Raw genomic sequence first — 17,760 nt, forward strand, 5'->3', positions numbered from 1 at the left:
TGCTCGTCAAAGGGGCAGGAAGGTTTTACAGCTTACACCAAACAATCTAATGTACTCCCACTAGAACTGGACTCCAAACTTTGGAATTGCTGGCTCCCCTATATTGTACTTCAGTACTGACTAAAGTCTCCTATCCTCCCATTAATAAAAGTGGTGAGAAATAAAAGACTATATAAATAGCAGCTCTGCGTAAAAACGTCTACAATTCCTAGTTCCAGACAAAGAGTGTGCTCACACACTGCCTTTGGCACACATCACCACTTGGAAAACAAAACAAACGCAGGTTTTGGACTCTGCATCAATAAGAAAAGCAGCCAAAGGGGACTCAGGAGACAGCACATCCTCTGCCCTGCAGACTGACTTGCAAAGGATGGAATAACAGAACATTATGGTGCGCTCACTGCTACGTGCATCAAAAAGAAGCCTTAAGATAAATAAACAAAGGAAACAGAACAAAGGTCCTCAAAACCCAGAGATTTCTGCCAAGGCATGGGAAGAAAGCTACACAGTACCAAGAGGATGAAAGAGAGAAATAGGATAAGGATGTGGGCAGAGACTACAACTTAGTGACTGACAAAGTACCTAAGCCCTGCAGCTGAAGAGAAGCTGACTTTGTACAGATGAGTCAAGAGATTGAGGCTCCATTTTGTTAACTAGAAAACTCACTATGTATTACAAAAAACCTAAACCCTTAGACACAACTGGAATACTTCTGTCATAATGAGAGAGCTAGAAAAATAACTTGCTGAGATCAGAATACCTTGACATAAATGCAAAATAAAAACTGACTCTACATTATACAACACTACTGCAGGGTAGTAAGAACTGCCACCTGCTTTATTCAATCTTTGCTGCATAAAAATCTTATTGCTATTAATTTCTCATTACTCCAATAAGATTCTGGCAATTCCAAGTGCAAGCCACACTTTCTGCCTTAGAAAATTCCGTAAAAGATTCCTATTCTGCTTTAAAGAAGTCACCAAAACTTCACCAGTGCCCTTCATTTCCAACTCCCTGGAAACATCAGCTTGGGCCAGCAGAGATACTTAGCATCTCATTGACAGGGGCAGCAAGAAGCCTGGATGCTACCACCCTCAGTCATCATCCTTAACTGCACAAAACCTGAGGTGCTGAGCAAGCACAAAAAGAAACTGCCAAGACACAGCTAGCAAGAAATTTTAAAAATCAGGGTTGACAAATGACTACAACACATCCTGTATACAAATAGCCCTACGTTCATTCACCTGATGAAATGCATCTTATTTCTCCCAGTCTCTAAGACCCGAAGAAGGGAAAGTATGTTATTTTCTTAATGCTCTACGGAGCCATATTTCACAAGATCTAAAGAGCACCGCTGAAATTTTATTATTTGGCATGCTGAAAGCAAAGGCTATTTGTCAGAGGAAAATAAATGAAAAAGCAGAGGCTTAATGAAAGAATCACTAACACTTTCAACTAGGAACCCCCAAAAGTGTAAGTAGCAATACGTGCATAGGCAAGGGCAAAGAGAAATTGGACTTCCCTCAAACAGAATTAGGTAGCAAAACTTATCCATCAAGGAGACCTGAGCAAACACAGGCAGACTGTATCTATCACTGACATTTACAACCACAGAAGTTGCCAAATTTATAACCTTTGGCACCGACCACGTGGAATAACTTGCATAACTAAGAAGAGAAAAACCTCCTCGCTTGACAACTGAACTGCAAAGCTTGGAGAGCAATCAAAACAAAGCCTACCATAAGCACTGCCGGTGATGCTGTTGGTGGGGACAGCATGCTTGCCGTTCTGGGTGACCGCCCGCACGGGGAGCTGATGCTGCCCAATGGTCACTGGAGCTGCCTGCTGAAGGATCGTGACGGTCTGTCCTGGAACACCCTGTGCCATTTGGCTGGCAACTGTCTGAATAACACGGCTGGCGGTGGGTATTGTGGCAAACGCGATCGTTGGCTTTTCATCCATACCTGCTTGGAGAGCAGAACAGACAGCAATTATGTAGCACCCAGCTGGTCTAGGAGCAGGCTTTCTTCTCATTAACGCTGTCGCAGTAATGCATACCCTGGGCTTACAAATGTTTAAATACCTCAGCACCACAAAGTCACTTGCCTTTGATGTGTCTTATAATGTTTATACGGTGGAAATGGAAAGCACTGCTTCACAGGTTTGCAGCTTAGTCACAATAGTAACATATTTGGGCTCCAAGGAGCTCAGGATTCCTGGAGGCCTAACCCTGTGAGAATTGCTTTAGGCAAGATCAGGCTCTATATACACATTTTCTGTGGGTTGCCTCATACCATGTAGTCAGCTCTGAGAAGGTAATGACTCACTTACCTGCTCACTGCAAACAGGGACATAAGAACAGGGCATATCAGTCCCTCTGAAATGCTCTTTTTGAAGCTTATCAGAAGCCAGGGATGAATATTTGAAAACATTAAGTTATGCATAATTACTCTAAACATATTAAGAACTTTTTTTTTTAAACAGCATAAGCCACCCAGCCAAAAAAAAAAATCAGGACTGTAAATCAGATGGACCATAAGCATTAAGCAGAGAGTCACAGAAAGAATGACTGGAAGCAAGAGCAGAAAAGGCAAGGAAAGCTTGGGGATTAGGAAGGAAGAGGTTACAAGTGGAAATAAAATGGACAAATAGGGAAAGAACAAACGACAGCAAGAACTAGTGAATGAAAGAAGGGAGCAGGTGACAGGCAGCTGCAACTGTGCTTCAGCAACATGAACGGGATATAGATAGGAATTTCCAGAAAATGTGAATGAGATTCAAACATAATAACCAGTGCTAAAACAAAAAAAGCCAATGATCCTGGTACTGCTGTAGAGGAGGCCTTTGTTGTAACTGGTATTTGAAAGTTGCTTTCATGACGTACCACCTACAAGTTCCAGCTTTCCCCTAGGAAACTGAGCTGGCAGAATAGAAACACTGTCATTTACTGACGAGGCCATCCTGAAGCTTCAGCCCATCTCTCATGCCATCAAGCAGCATACATTCCCATGCCATGCCCAGGGGAATAATACACACGCATAATATTGATACAGGGGCTAACAAATATTTAAAGCACTTCATGTTTTTTCAATCTTCACAGCCTGTTAGATTTGCTCTCCAAAGATGACAAGGGAACACAGTACTCCTGCTCAGTAGTGGAAACATCAGCCTGATGAACTCCTACTCACGTTTATCTAGACAAGCACCTTTCATTAAGGGCTAAGCACCCAGTGAGTGAAACTGATGTCTGATTCTCCCCCACACTCCAAGCCTGCTTGATTTATTAGTGAAGTAGCAAGAGAAGTGACAAGCTACCTCGGTGGTCACCAGCTAAGTCCAACACTGCTCCTGCAGCTTCATGAGCTCCTCCTGCTGTGCCCTGATTTGTGAGGATGTATCCGTTTGCAGAGTTTGCAGAGGAGGTCACAACTCGAACCATTGTAACAGTGGGAGCTTGTTGAACGACGTGAATTGCATGACATGAAGGCTGTTGAGAAGTCACTATTGATGCTGGCATGTATGCAACTGGTTTTGCCACCAGAGTAGATGGCCGAGGAGGAGGAACAGCCATAATCACTGGCTGGGCACTGACTGGAGATCCTACAGAGAAAACAGAAACATGCACAAATAGAAGACGTTAAAAAACACGGAAAAAAGCTTCTACATGTTTTACCTGTACACTTCCTGTATCTGCAGTATTTAATCCTTCAACAGAGGCAAGATGTGAGGGAAGGTAAAAAAAATTTTGAAAACGTCACCTCCAGTCTTTTATTTACTAACATACAAAGACCAAAATTGACATTTTAGCACTGCTTTGTGAACAAATAACATGATAGACCCCCCCAGACATGAGGCTTTACATAATGAGCTTTGCCTTCCAACTAACTTCAACAGGAACACCAAGGCCAATTACAGCTGACAAGCAGGTACTTACCTGGGCTAGTATTATCAAGGCTCTGGCCGTAGCACCGTGGAGCTCTGCACAGGCAAGATGATCTTACCATGGAGCCTTGAAAATTACTGAGTCAGCTATGCACTGCCATGGCTACTCTGCTATGAGTTCCTTAGAGACACGTAGATTAAGGTTTGCTCATGTGTTTCTATACATTCCTTTACCTCCTGCCCCTTCGTACAAAGGCTAATTAGAAGTTGCATATGCGTCACCAGTCTCTAACAAAGTCCAAGACTTAAATCCTCCTCCAACAGACTGGCAGGAACATTCCTGCAGCATTCCCAGCATAGCACTCAGCACAGTGGAAAGTCACCTGCTGTGAAACAAGAGCTACTCACCAGGTGCACTCTGTGAATACCGATACTCCGGAACTGAGGCTAATTTTGACCCAAAGTCGTGATCGTGTGGAATGGGTGAGCCTTCCCTTGACAGGCACTCTGGAGTCTGTAGGCCACTAGAGTGAGGGGACAGCAGGCCAGGGTGAGTTGGGGAGGCTGGAGCACTCCTGGAACACCAGAACACAGTGTTGGCAGGTGTAGACGTATTTTGACCACAAGACAGCAGCAGAGACCAAGCTTTGTCTCCATCAGAAGAAAGATAGCTATTCTCCCACATTACTTACCCATTGTAGTCTTGCTGGGAAAAGCTGAAAGGCGCACAGTAACCCCACTAACACTCTAGCACCAAATACAGTCACATTATTCCTGGCTTATGGCAACTGGACACTTCAGAGTGTGGTTACCGTTTCAGGACTAACTGCTGACAGAGAAGCTGGATGTGCCTCACATTCAGACCAGTTTTGCAGTTTCAGGCCATTCTCAAAGGATGTTTGTCAGTGTTTGAGAGAGTAGAAGAAAAATGCACAGTAGATGCAAGTGGCCAGACCCATACGCACTCAGCTGAGCTGTTGCTACTCCTTTCTCAACCACTTTGTTCCCACTTCGGGTCCCACACGGCCACTAAATGCATAAGGAACTCAAACATGGATCTGCTAATCAGCTGAAAAATCTCTCCTTGTTTTCCTCCATCTTAGACAGAAGAAATGTGAGGAGGAGTGCTATACGATGCTGCTCCAGCTAGAGCTACACTGCATTAAGCCCACAGGGACAGGGCTCAGAGAAAGCTGTTGCTGCACACAGCTCCTCTCAGCAGCCCCACCACTGGCTGGAGCACTTACACAGAACAGCCCCCACTGCTTAAAGCCACAGTCAGCATGATGTTCCCTATAAGAGAGAGCTTTAAATACCACAAAAGTTATTCCCACTGTGATCTAATCCACATATAAACACAGCTTTCCCAAAATTAAAGACTGGCATCTGGAAACATTTACTGTTTTGAATTTCTTTGAAATGCTACCAAAGCAGATACGTTATTTGATGCATTTGTACTTGGGTTCAGTTTTTTTTTCTTCTTTTTTTTAAACACTTAAAGTCAGAACAATTTTCAGATTATGCCCCAGGACTACTTAATTATATTACCATTCCAAAAGCTATAAGCAGAATCAAAGTTTGCTCACTGTACTTCAGGAGAAGGTTGGTTGTTCTCTTTGTAATGAGTTCAGCATGGAGATTAGAGGGCAGTGATGTTACCTGGAGGAGAGAGGCCCAAAAGGTGTTCGGAAGCAGGACACTCCTCTTTGCCTTCTTTTTCTAAATGCTTGCTCTACAAGTTTAGCTTCAGAGGCGGGGTCAATCCGCCAAAAGGAGCCCTTTCCAGGTTCCTCCTGGGAGCGTGGGACTTTAATAAAGTAACGGTTCAAGGAGAGGTTGTGCCGAATGGAATTCTGCAGGAAGCACAAGAATGAGGTGATTATTTCACCGTGAGGAAGCCGGTAACAAAGGCAAACTGATTTTGCCACACAACTTGGAAAAATAAGATCTATGCTGCCCGAAACAGTGCTGAAGATAGAAACAAGTCACTTAACTCATGGAGCTCCGAAATCACAGGAGAAATGCAAGAGAAAACCTGGGGAAATTAGTGAGACACGGAGCTCCTACTAGCCATACAGAAATGTGGGTTTGCTCAGTACTATACAATCACTTGAATATACCTGGAGTCAGCAAGTACAGCAACTTTTGCTATGGAAAAGAATGAAAGCAGAGCTTTTGCTGAGGCAGGGGGAAAGCAGTGTAAACCACATCAGAATTCTCTCAAGGCAGGTTGTATTCAAGGCAAGGCGAAGAAACTGTTTGAGCTTGTGCTAACTGCTTACCTGCAAATGATCACTGGGATGCCCAAACATGCCCTAAAGGACACTGCATCTCATGGTAATTGTAATGTAGGCCAGACAGCTATCTGAGAAGAATCCATTATTGATGCAGCACTAGTCTAGCACCATAAGCTCTCCAGATGTTGGCAGGACTAATTATCCTTGTCATTGACAAAGCCCACCTGAGCAGGTTTAACACTGCCTTTTGGACCAGGGAAAGGCTCAGCGAGCCCAAGTATTCATAAGCTCTTTTCTCTTCCACTTTCATGACAGAACAGGAGCTTCTGCAGCTGCCTTAGACAAGCCCTTCACGAGAAAAGCCTTAAAGTGGTACCGGTCAGCTAGAAAAAGGCAACTTCACCCTCTTCTGAAATGCAGCTGTCTTTAAGGCAGGATGCAGCAACTGCTTCAAGGAGCACAGCTCTGCTGAGCAGGTTAAGGCAGGAAGTGAATACCACAATTAATTAGAGCTGTGGGGAAAATCCAGGGAGGCTGCACATATCAATTCCAAATGTACTCAAAGAGCACCAAGCCGTGCTGCTCCTGCCAGCAGAACACAATGAAATCAGCAGCTGCAAGAGTCTTTCCAGCTGCATTGGTGTGTTATATTCAAATGACAACACCCATTTCAGAGGTGTGATGCCAAGAACAAGCCTGAAAGCAGGTGGAGCTGTGGTTTCTGAGACTTTGAAAGCAGCCCTCAAGTTGAACATTTAAGTCTGATTTAGCATGTGTTAACTACATGCAAGCTCTCCTGCGAAGCTGGTCAGATTTCCTTTCATACCACATGAGGAGCTTTGAGCCTGTGCTTTCCAAGTTCCTATTCTGAGATTCAACCCTGGAAACTCTGATTTAGGCAATGTAGTAGAATAAACTGGGAAAAGAAAACACCTGTGATGATTTAAGGCTGTATTATGATTTAAAAACAGGATTTCAGTGTTTGGGCATTTGTTTGGACAGATCACTCCAGAGAAAGACACAGGTAACTATCTGAGCAAGGGTGTTACTGAGAGTAAGGACGTGGAAAAATAAAGAAACAAACAAAAGTGAAAGACAGATGATTGGAATCAAAATTGTTTCAGAAAACAACCCACTGGTAACACTACATCACCCCAGAAAGTATTTACAAAAGATAATTGCCCACAAGCAAATTAGCTAGCTTATGTTACACAAATTCATTCTGGGAACAGTCAAAGCAGCTCCATTCTCAGTGCCCCAAAACTTTATTAAATGTATTTCAAAGCAGATAAGACCTGTCAAAGTAGTTTAAAAACTTGTCATATCAAGAACTCACCTGCCAGCCTTTGTCAGCAGTCCTGTAGTATGGATAATGCTTGGTAATGTGGGCATAGATTCCACTTAGTGTTAATTGCCTGTCTGGTGCTGAAGATATAGCCTGCACAATTAGCTGAGCATAAGAGTAGGGTGGCTTGGACTCATCCTAAGAAAAAATACGAAAGTTTAGTTATTTCCTACACTAGAATTCATCAACAACCCCAAGTAATAAAAGCACGTTAGGCAGTAGTTTCACAGATGCAAACAGAGCACAAGGATGGGCAATTAAAAGCATCATCTCTTTCATCCCCCCACCACAGCACAAGTATCTGTGTACAAACAGAACTAGAGAACTAAACCAGATCAAGGTATCTTGGCATCCTGTACCCTCCACCCCCCCAACACACACAAAAAGGGTAACTTTAACCTGCCTCCATTCTCCACTGGATTTGTGATGTGCTTATATTGGCACAAGGAACAGAACAAGGATGAGTAATTGTAAGCAAAGAGTTACAGGGTGTAGGACACATTCACTGCTCTCAGTGTTCATGAAATTGAAGCCTTCAATCCCACTCAGCTACAACTAAAGCTTTGCCAGGCTCATGCAAGTATGCTAACCAGCTCCCCTCCTAGCAACAAGCCCAATATGAAACTTAATTCTGTTCCTTCTATCTCCAGCAGGTTTAGTTTCATTCTAGGAACTTTAATTCATTTGCAGATCTCGTATTCCTACATTAGTCCATCAACAACAGCCTTTCTTGTCTCAAGGGAGAATCAAATACACAAGTCGTCATCTAGTGTTGTGCTTCTCCACCCAATCTCAAATGAGGTGGTTTTGAATCTACACCTTTAACTTTGATCTGAAGATCAGCTCACCAACATGAAAAGTTATCAATTTAACTCAGTTATTTTTTAATCTAAATTTCATTGCTGCTCTCCTCGTTTAATGCTTGTTTGACAGGCATGTGTTTGTTTTGAAAGCTGACTGCACATTTCTCATAGCAAGGATCCAGTTTCTCCCCCTGCTTCCCTTTTCCTCAGATGTGTTTTGCAAAATACCATTAATTAAAAGGAGAAATCAAGACTGAATTCTAATGCTCCTCTATATGGGTTCTTGATTTATCAAACAAGCAAGACAGAGTATTCCTGCTCAACCCTTTTAATGAATGGCTTGCATGCATTTCAGACAGCCAAGCAAGCAGATTCATCATCTAGCACAAGATGCTGCTGCTTTGAAGCCATGGTCTCCAAACCCTGGAGGATAACACACACGACACCCTCATGGCAGAGGATATTCTTAGACCCGTTTAACTACACTCAACACTTCCAGGTCTTAAGCTTCCCAACAAGCACGGCTGGGTAAGTAATGTTTCTCTGAACCTTTGGGCTGTCCCCGCCAGATGCATCTGCCTGCTGTTCTGATGCTGCTTTTGCTGCATACTCTGCTGCCAGCTGCAGATCCGAGGTAATGTTGTGAACAAAACGATATCCTGAGGATCCAGCACCGCGTGGACTGGCCGGGCAAGAGTTGGGTACACTGAAAAGGCAAAGAGAAAGTAAATTTGTTTATTTATTCACAAGATGCCCAGTTCTTAATTCCCAGATACCAAAAGGATCTCGAGCCACAGAGAAGCATCACTCGCTGGACTCATTTTTGCCCTTGGGGCTTATCCAAGGCACAGAAAGATGGAAAATAAATACAAATCACACGTAATCGAAGATGAAACTGAAATTCCTACAAGTCCTCATACACAAACACACACCTGCACTTTCTACAATCACAAGAGAACAGTCTCAAAGCACTGAATGGTTTTTCTGTATGCAGGACTTAGAAAAACACATGCACTGTAATGGGAAGGAGTAACGACAGAAATAACTGGCTGGAGAAACCTATCAGAACACCATCACTCTCCTTTTGATGTAGGCAATGTTTACTCCATTTCCCTTACGGACAGGGGCTATGCACTTGTATTGTATTGTAGCTAAAATACTCAGCTCAGACACCTGCCATGAGGGCCCCTGTGGAACACAAACCATCTTTAGAAGATCAGACACAATGCCACAATTAGTGCTCCATGGCAGGAGGCAGCTATTTCCCTGATTCACAAGCACACAAGTGTAGCTATCAGTAGAGAGCTGCAATCACTTCTATACAGTTTGAAGGCAACTCATCAGCTTTGGCAAGCATGGGGAAGGGACATTTAGAACCTGAGGATTACCACGAGATGGCATTACAGGAACACCTACAGAGATGGAAAACCATGCTGAAGCTGATAAAAAGCTACAAACAAGTAAAAGATCAGTGTAATTTACAGCACCGCTCAGACACACAGAAGTGAGTGCTCCAAGATGAGAACTAATCAGAGAGATATGTCTGAGGATCACACATCTGTGATTGGTAGCACACAGAGACCAGGAGGAAAGGGATGAGGTGGAAACCCGAAGGTCTGAAGTTTCCCTTTTCCATCTCTCCATTGTTCTGTGTTGTCTTGCATGGAGGGAAAGGCAGAGGGGTGGCTAAATTCCAGGTTTACACAGTGTCTGCTGCATAAGAGCAGAGAAACAACGAACAAAACAATACACAGGAGATGTACACAGCAAAACAAGCAGATCAAATTGTATGAAAAGATGCAAAACGAAGCCCGTTGCTGGGAATCAGAGGGTGGTAGAACTGGCATCAACAATCCTCTTTCCAGGAAATGCCCAACAGCAGTGTGAGCCCTGACAGAAATAAAAGCAGTAACTGATACTCACCCAGCACTGGGCTCAGTGCTGTAAGGAAAACAGAACACAATCCATTCCTCAATAAGGCGATGCTATCTAAAGAGCATTCCCACGCACGTGTGTGGATGGATAGGACATGGTGAGACACCCCTTGTTTGCTCAATGGGCAACACCTCCAGAGCAAAAGCAAGCTGACAGGAAAGAATGAGTGTTCCCTAACACAGCCCACTCTGTAAGCTGAGAAGTGCTGCTTCTCGTCGCAATATCTTCGCAAACGGTTGCAATGCTGAGCTCAGCACAACCAAGACTGCTTCTTTCTAAAAGTGGATCACAGGGTTGGAGGGGAAAGCAGGGGGAAAGGGAAAAGAAAACAAAACATCCCAACCACAACGAATCCCTGTAACAGGGAACACAGATTCACTCCTCTCCCAGCCAGGACTGAGCCATACAAACCACTGCACAGGGCTCAGTAATGCCTCCAGCGCCCGCTGACAACCTTTATTGATGGGCCCAAACATAAATCTGTCTTTGCAAGAGATAAAGGCACTTTTTACCTAGTTCTGAGAGAAGCAGAGAGCTGTTTGTGCAGGAAAATGAATCCAAAATTTGCTCTTCTTTGCTCTGAGCCCACTCTGTAAGTGGATAATGCTTCAGCACAGAAGTACTCCTGATGCCTCAGTCTACATGCACAGAGCTGGTTTGAATTTAATTATTCTGCTGTCACTTCTCAAAAGCTTCTCCATGCACACGCTGCTTCTATTGTGCAGATAATTACAAATGAAAGTAATTTTCATACATGAAGCAACGACAAATCAAAAACACAGCAATTCTTTTTATCTTGGTGTTTGGCACACGAGCAATTATTGTAACACACAGACTAAGATGGGAATAGGATGAAACAGTTTGCTGGTTTGTTCTTCATTTGCAGAATTACATTAACAGCAAGCCACAAACAGCAGCTAAAGCTTAGGTCAAGGATATGGAAGAAAGAAGTCCTCCAGAAAATCACACACCTCAGGGCCGTATGCCTGCCCTCCTCATCAGCTCTCTTTTCCTTTTAAACTACTGAAGGTTCAAAAACTGTCCCATGCAGTTCAGATGCAGGAATTGATTCAATTCTTCAAGATAGTAAAGAAAATAGTCCCAATTTTTACTATTCACATTTGGGCTGCTGCAGCTGATAATGAGCTTTAAGCACAACTTGTTGCTTTAAATAAATATGTGAATGAAAAACCTCTCCCCTTGCAGGGCTATCATTCTAATGAGTGCTGACAAAGCCCCTCCAACCAAAGTGCTGTTAACTTTCTGAGCCTGGTAGGTCCCTGATGAAGCAGCCACGGCAGTATCTGAAGATTTGGGAGAAGCACTGTTCTTTCACCACAACAGAACTTCCATCCAGGTAGAGCTGCCTCCTTTCAGCCTGGGTCTGTTATCAATTCAAGAGACGTGGATAGAGAACAAACAACATGAACCTTAAGCCCCTTCACTCAAGGCAGGGTGAAACATTGCTGAGTGTTCAAGCTCTCAGTCAATCATCAGTGAGCTCTTAAAGGGGAAAAAAAAAAGAGCTGACAACTGAAATGACAACAAGGTGACAGTCTGCTCCCCCCATACAAACACAGGACAGAAGGAGTGGAGAAACAGTTTTACTAAAAATACCCCTTCTGAGGATTAAGTTCAAATTAAACTTCAGTGCAGGTGAAAGAAAACAAGCAAACACAATGCAGTGACATCATTTGCCTGGAGTTCCTGGAATTCTGCTCACCACCCAGAGCAGGAGCTGCCCAGGGACATTTGCCTGCATTCACACCTCCTTATAACAAATATGAAGCAAAGAAAGATGAAAAGCTTTTCCCTACAAATATCTGTTTGTGCTATACAATCAAGTGTGGGGAAAGTGGTTATGATTTGCTGGATATTAATACTGCATCAATACTTGAAGAGATGGAATCCGTTTTAATACTATAGACTTCTACTGGGTAAAGCTACAGCTGGGTATGCACCCCAGCTTACTGCTGTGACCCAGGCACACTGTCCATGCAAACACTCTTTAGCTTGCAAGCAATATAATATAATATAATATAATATAATAACTTGGTTTAAGCTTGTATGTTACAGAAGAGGGCGTTTTGGAGAGGAAGCACGTGTCTCTCAATGGCATACAAAACAACATGTAAGCACACCAGCTGCATTTGCTCAGTGTGATCCCTGTGACACCATGGTTAATGCCTCTACACTCAGATTCACCAAGGATTCAGGGTCTTGAAACTGTTACTGCAGGCAGTCAGTGGGCTTGAGCTCCCAAAGCACTGCGCTGAGACCCAGCTTTAGACCACACTACAGCCACATGCTGAATCACAGTGGTCCTTTGCAGCATGTTTTCCATTTAAAACTTGACCTTTGGTTTGTAAGGTCAGGAAGACGAGGGTTGAACACAGTCTCTGTGATAAACTCACCCGTGTAACAGGCAAGTGTGCCTTTTAAACTCAGAGCTTACAGCTGGCTATAGAGAATGTGGCATCTTACAGCATCATGATTCACTTCTGACTCCTGCCAACAAGAATCTAGCCTCTAAAGTTCATAGCACTCTTCAGCAATGAAAAAGCCTTCAGATAGATACCAGCTACTGGAGAAGTACAACTCACTGCACTGCTGCTGGAATGCTCAGATTGGTGTGCTTTAACTAAAGAATAAAGGAGTGCAAAACTAGGGTGTACTGTTGTGCACATGGTGTGACGACAGCATGCTGCTCTCTCATCTCCTTACAAACAAACCCACAATACAACAGGATCAGAAAAGGTACTGACTGGAGTAGGCAGGATGATCAAAGACAGGGAACTGATTCTGAGCACGAGTTAGCATCATTGCATGCTTTCTTACATCACCCCAAAGAGGCAGAATCCTGGGCTAGGTGGTCTGTTACCTGAATGCATGCAATGACTTATGTAGAGATCTCCAGCTTGTCCCAGTTTAACAATATTTCTCAGACAGGGGGTGGGCAATAAACGGTTAAATGATTTATTTATAGTCACACAAGTCCACAAGCAAGCTGGGAACAGAAACACTCCCAAATTCCAGTGCCAATTTCCCCAGAAGGAGAGGCAGTAAGAGAATGCGGGAAAACTGCCCTGTTACTTCATTCCATTCTCCCTCAAGAAAGGTGTCTGTAGGGCTCAAGGTACAGGAGCTCAACTGAAGCCAGGTGTGTGCATAAAGCACTCCCTGCCTGTGACCAGGAGGAAGCGTTACCTGCGAGTGCACGTGAAGCTGTTCACCTGAGCAGGAGGTGCCTTGCTAAAGAGCAGGGAAAACCTCCCGTGGTTTAGGATATGGCACATGGCAGTCTTTGCAAAATGCCCAAATAAACACTTCTGAAGCACGTACAGATGTAGTAGCAGTGCTAAGAGTAACCACCAATATAAAGATCGCCATCTGAACAAATGTTTTCCTTTTCTTAAGTCCCATTTCCACTACAAAGGAAGAATCCCCATTTCTTAACAAGATCTTCTCCAGTCTCCTCCCCAAATGCAAAGGGAGGGCATTTTCCTGCACACATAGACTACAGTTAGAGAAATGCCACATATCTCAGCCTATTCCTATATTCCATTTCAAGCACACGGGATACCAAAAGACACAGGGATTTTTTCCTCTCCACGTGTACCAGGCAGGAATCAGGTCAAAGTACAGCACTGCAGCTTGCGAAACGAGCATTTCCACCAGACACCAATCAGAACCCATGGGTGCAAATCCTCTGCCGCTCTCCTTCCCCAGCCCAGCCCCAAAAATGTAACTCAAAGAACAGCAAGTCCTTGCATGTTGCCTGTTTCAAACAGGTTTCAGAAACAATCCCCGGTGGTGAGGCTGCCAAACAGAGTTGGATTTTGATGTGAAAGGAGAAATCTGAGAGCTACTCTACCTCATGCTGGAAATAAAAAACGACCCAAAGCTGTTGAACAAGCCACAGCGAGAAAGTTATCTATCCACAGAAGTTCAAATTGTTTATACTTGTCTCTGCTCCAGTGGTCCCCCCGTTAGCAAGGAAGTGAGCTCACTCCATCTGTGGATTCAGTGCACGTTTCACAGCAGCGTCGAGCAGGGGAAGGGAAAAGGAAGTGCTCGTGTAGCTGTGACATACGCACCCTTTCCTCCAGCACATGGCTTGGCACTGCTCCACCAGCACATGGTCCATTATCTGAAATAAACATGCGTAGGAGCTCCCAAGCCTGCTATAGATTGTTGTGTTGCTTCTGGGATGTACATGCAGCATGCTAGCTGGCCTGTGGCTGGGAGACGAGGGCGATTAAAAATAATCACCGTTCTGTCCAACAGTGGGAGGGACCAGAGCCTGAATCCAGGAAGCAATGGATAACCAAGACAATGCAAAGAGCCTGCAAAAAGCCTGCCTTGGAGCTCTTCACTTACGTGGCTCACAATGCTGCAGACAGGAGGAAAGGCCAATATTTACGCATCCTGCTCCACAGCAGGTATATAACCACTGAAATCAGGGTTCATCCAGCTCATCTCATGCCTTTAGAGAACCATGCAAGTCCCTATCAAAACCCAAGTGTTCTGAAATGGTGTTGTCATGTAACACAGCACACAGGACTACACGTGAGTGTTCCCTCCTACCACCTTACCCTCCCATGCTGCTTTACAGAATAAAAGCCCAATACATAATTTACCTACTACATGCTCTTGGAAAGTAGTTATGACACCACATGTGCATAAAAAGCAGGCAATGAATTTAAATGACCTGTTAAAGACCACAACACACATTGGTGGCTTAGCTGACAGAACTGCAGCTCCTCTGAATAACCCACAAGCAGAGCATGCAGCTGAACTGATTGCCTAGTGGAAAGGGGGAAAAAAGCAGTAAGGTTGAAAAATGTGCAACTTCTAGAACTGTAACAGTTCAGCTGACACCTTCTGCTTTGCTAATCAAACCTACAAAAAAAGCACAGAAGGATGGCAACTGCTCGATCTATTGGTCTCATTCATTTCACTGCAGACCAGGTATTGATCACTCTAGCAGTGCCTGACCGTGGGTGGCACATTAAGTATCAACAGTTCTCTAAAACAGAAGGCTGGGGTCAGTCCACACACAGATGTACCAGGCACTTCTCAAGCAGCAGTTGGAGGAAGAGCCCTGTGAGAAACGTCAAAGGGCTTTTTTATGATTTATTTTTTTACTGATGAAGACTGTATATGTAAGTGAGATAGCCATGCCCTTCCAGTGAAGTACAAGACAAAGTGTTCAACCCCACAGCCACCCCTGTATAGAGATAAGCCAGCAGAAGCAGCAGCTGTGAAACGTGAATAACGATGCTGAGCTCCGCAGTGCAGCAGCTTGAATTTCCTTGTTGTAGCACTACTTTCTCAGATGCTTGCTGCACAGGTGAAGAGCTTCAAGTCATCAGTAAGGGTGTCACCAAAAGAGGGTTTTCCAAATGCAAGCACAGAATCTTTAAGCTGTGCACTGAAAGGACTTTCAGTCCTTGACTTCTGAAACTCATAATAAGCATCAGATATATTTCCCAGCATGCAGAGGTGAATTTAGCCAAGCTACAGAAGGCTTTCAGACAGCTTTTCAGAGCCTTGAATCTACTGAGAAGAGAACTGTGCCTGAATCCAGGTGCTCTGCCCTTTCCTATGATGCCTGAAGTGGACAAACTGCTTCTACTTGGTTCTCACAGCCACAGCAGCCTTTCTTTTTCAGAGTAAGTTTGTGTTTGTTTGCTTGTTTTTCCAACAGATTTTTGAACTCAGAGCAGGAAGAAATAAGCCATGTCTGCGTGTCAGCCTCACCGAGTGTGCTGCCAGCCAATATTTTCCCTTAAAGCTGTACAACAGCATCGAAAACATCTGCAAGCAGCCTCTCCTGGAGATAAACTGCCTTGCTAAGGAAACAGTGGAAACATGTCTCCCCAGGAGTGAGCAAGAATCTTGCTTTGCAAAGCTGCTGAGGGTGGCAGGTTGGGTTTTGTTTAACTAAAGCTCACTCCCTCTCTAGGCGGTGCGCTCTGCAAAGGGAAAATAAATAGGCTGGAAAAAAACAGAGCGGCTCGCAGGGGGGGAATCTGCAGGGAAGCAAAGCTGCAATGTAAACAGGGAACAGAACGGCGGTCAGGAGGGCAGGGCTGGTGCTGGGAGCACAGTGCCTGGTGCAGGAGTGCAGTACGGCCCTGGCCACACAGGGTGGAGGCAGGAAGAGGGGCTGGGAGCTGTTTTCCAAAAAGGAAATTTCACCCAGCCAACGATTTCCAAACTGCAATAATTTTCCACGGGCCAATCAGGGAGGAGCAAGGCAAACACACCAAATTAGGAAAGTAAATACTAGAAGAGGGAAAGGGAGGAGGAGGAGGAGGAAAGCAGAGCCGGTGGAAACGCCTCCAGACACTGTCAGGGAATGGGGTCCTAGGCTGAGCCCCTGTGGCCCTGGGGAAGGAGCAGAGGGCACTGTGTGAAGGCTGTGTGCTGATACAAGGATACCAAGAGAGCAGTTTGCTGCTCTGGGAGACCGATGGCAGAGCTCACACTGATGTGCTGCACCAACAGTGCTCCCTTTCTGAGAGCCAAGAATCCAAATCCTGTCCCAGAGCGTGGCTGCAGGGCAAGAAAGCTGCAAGACCCCGCAGAGGGAGAGGAGAAGGCTGCAGGGGCCCAATGAGGATGTTTACAAACGTGTCAGTCCCTCCTCTGTAAGAGGAACTCAGAAATGAAAAGGAATTTGGCAAGCGAAACCTCAGATGTCTTTTGAGGTTTTCTGAAGCCTCTGCTGGGTTTGCTTCTGCTCAAGACAAACGGATGCAATCATTAATCATCCTCAGTAAACACTCCGTTAGGGGCCGAGCACAATTCAACACCACTATTTCCACTTTCTCCTTATGCAAAAGAAACATTCTCCAGGAGTCAAATATCAGTCGCAGGCATATGCCAGAGTCAAAGATACAGCCCCTGCGAGTAACAGAAACCACACCATGCTGCACACGATGACTGAATGGAAACTAACTCCCATATGCTGGCAGAGAAACCATCCCCCTCCCCTCCCAGCAACAAGCTTCATCTAAAAAGAGAAGGTTAAATATAAACCCAAAGCAATGCCTGAACAGAGGGCTGAAACCACAGCCACCTCCAGCTCCCTCTTTCTAGAGTATCTGCAGTGCACATCTGTGCAGCTCTGCAAGCGGGGAAAAACCCAAACAAGCAAATGCCTCCAGACCCATGCAAAACCTGCCTGGCTCTATTGTGACACTGAAGTCATTCTCAGCAGTATAAATTTGAATACTACTTGCTGAATGAGTGCTAGCTGACAGGAGATGTTTGTGTACTGCAGCTTGTTACAAAGCTATGGACAAGAAAACAAAGCGAAGGCTGTCTGTCACTATTCCCAGGTGCACTCTGATATTCGGAGGCTACACTTTAAAAACTGTAACACATCACCCTGTAACATGAACACACCTTACTATAGTTAGCAAGTAAGTTTCACTACATTTATCACTGCAAGAACATAACATCAACTCCTTACTGAGAAAGAAGTAGGGAATTCAAGTCAGTAACATGACATTCAGGTTATTTCTCTCACACATTCTTGAATCAGATG

At 44.5% G+C, this 17,760-nt stretch overlaps 1 protein-coding gene across 1 annotated transcript in view; it reads right to left on the reverse strand.

The window, feature by feature from the left end:
• The window catches only part of FOXK1 (forkhead box K1), a 48,983-nt gene that overhangs the window by 8,022 nt on the left and 23,201 nt on the right, over nt 1-17,760 (reverse strand). Inside the window, exons 3-8 of the mRNA XM_048962153.1 lie at nt 8,817-8,973; nt 7,456-7,602; nt 5,542-5,735; nt 4,291-4,457; nt 3,316-3,600; nt 1,740-1,964 (exon numbers count right to left, since the gene is read on the reverse strand). Of these exons, the coding sequence (XP_048818110.1) occupies nt 1,740-1,964; nt 3,316-3,600; nt 4,291-4,457; nt 5,542-5,735; nt 7,456-7,602; nt 8,817-8,973 (1,175 nt within the window). The remainder of the gene's footprint in view (nt 1-1,739; nt 1,965-3,315; nt 3,601-4,290; nt 4,458-5,541; nt 5,736-7,455; nt 7,603-8,816; nt 8,974-17,760) is intronic.

The sequence above is a fragment of the Lagopus muta genome, chromosome 15, assembly GCF_023343835.1.
Source record: "Lagopus muta isolate bLagMut1 chromosome 15, bLagMut1 primary, whole genome shotgun sequence".
Taxonomy (NCBI): domain Eukaryota; kingdom Metazoa; phylum Chordata; class Aves; order Galliformes; family Phasianidae; genus Lagopus; species Lagopus muta.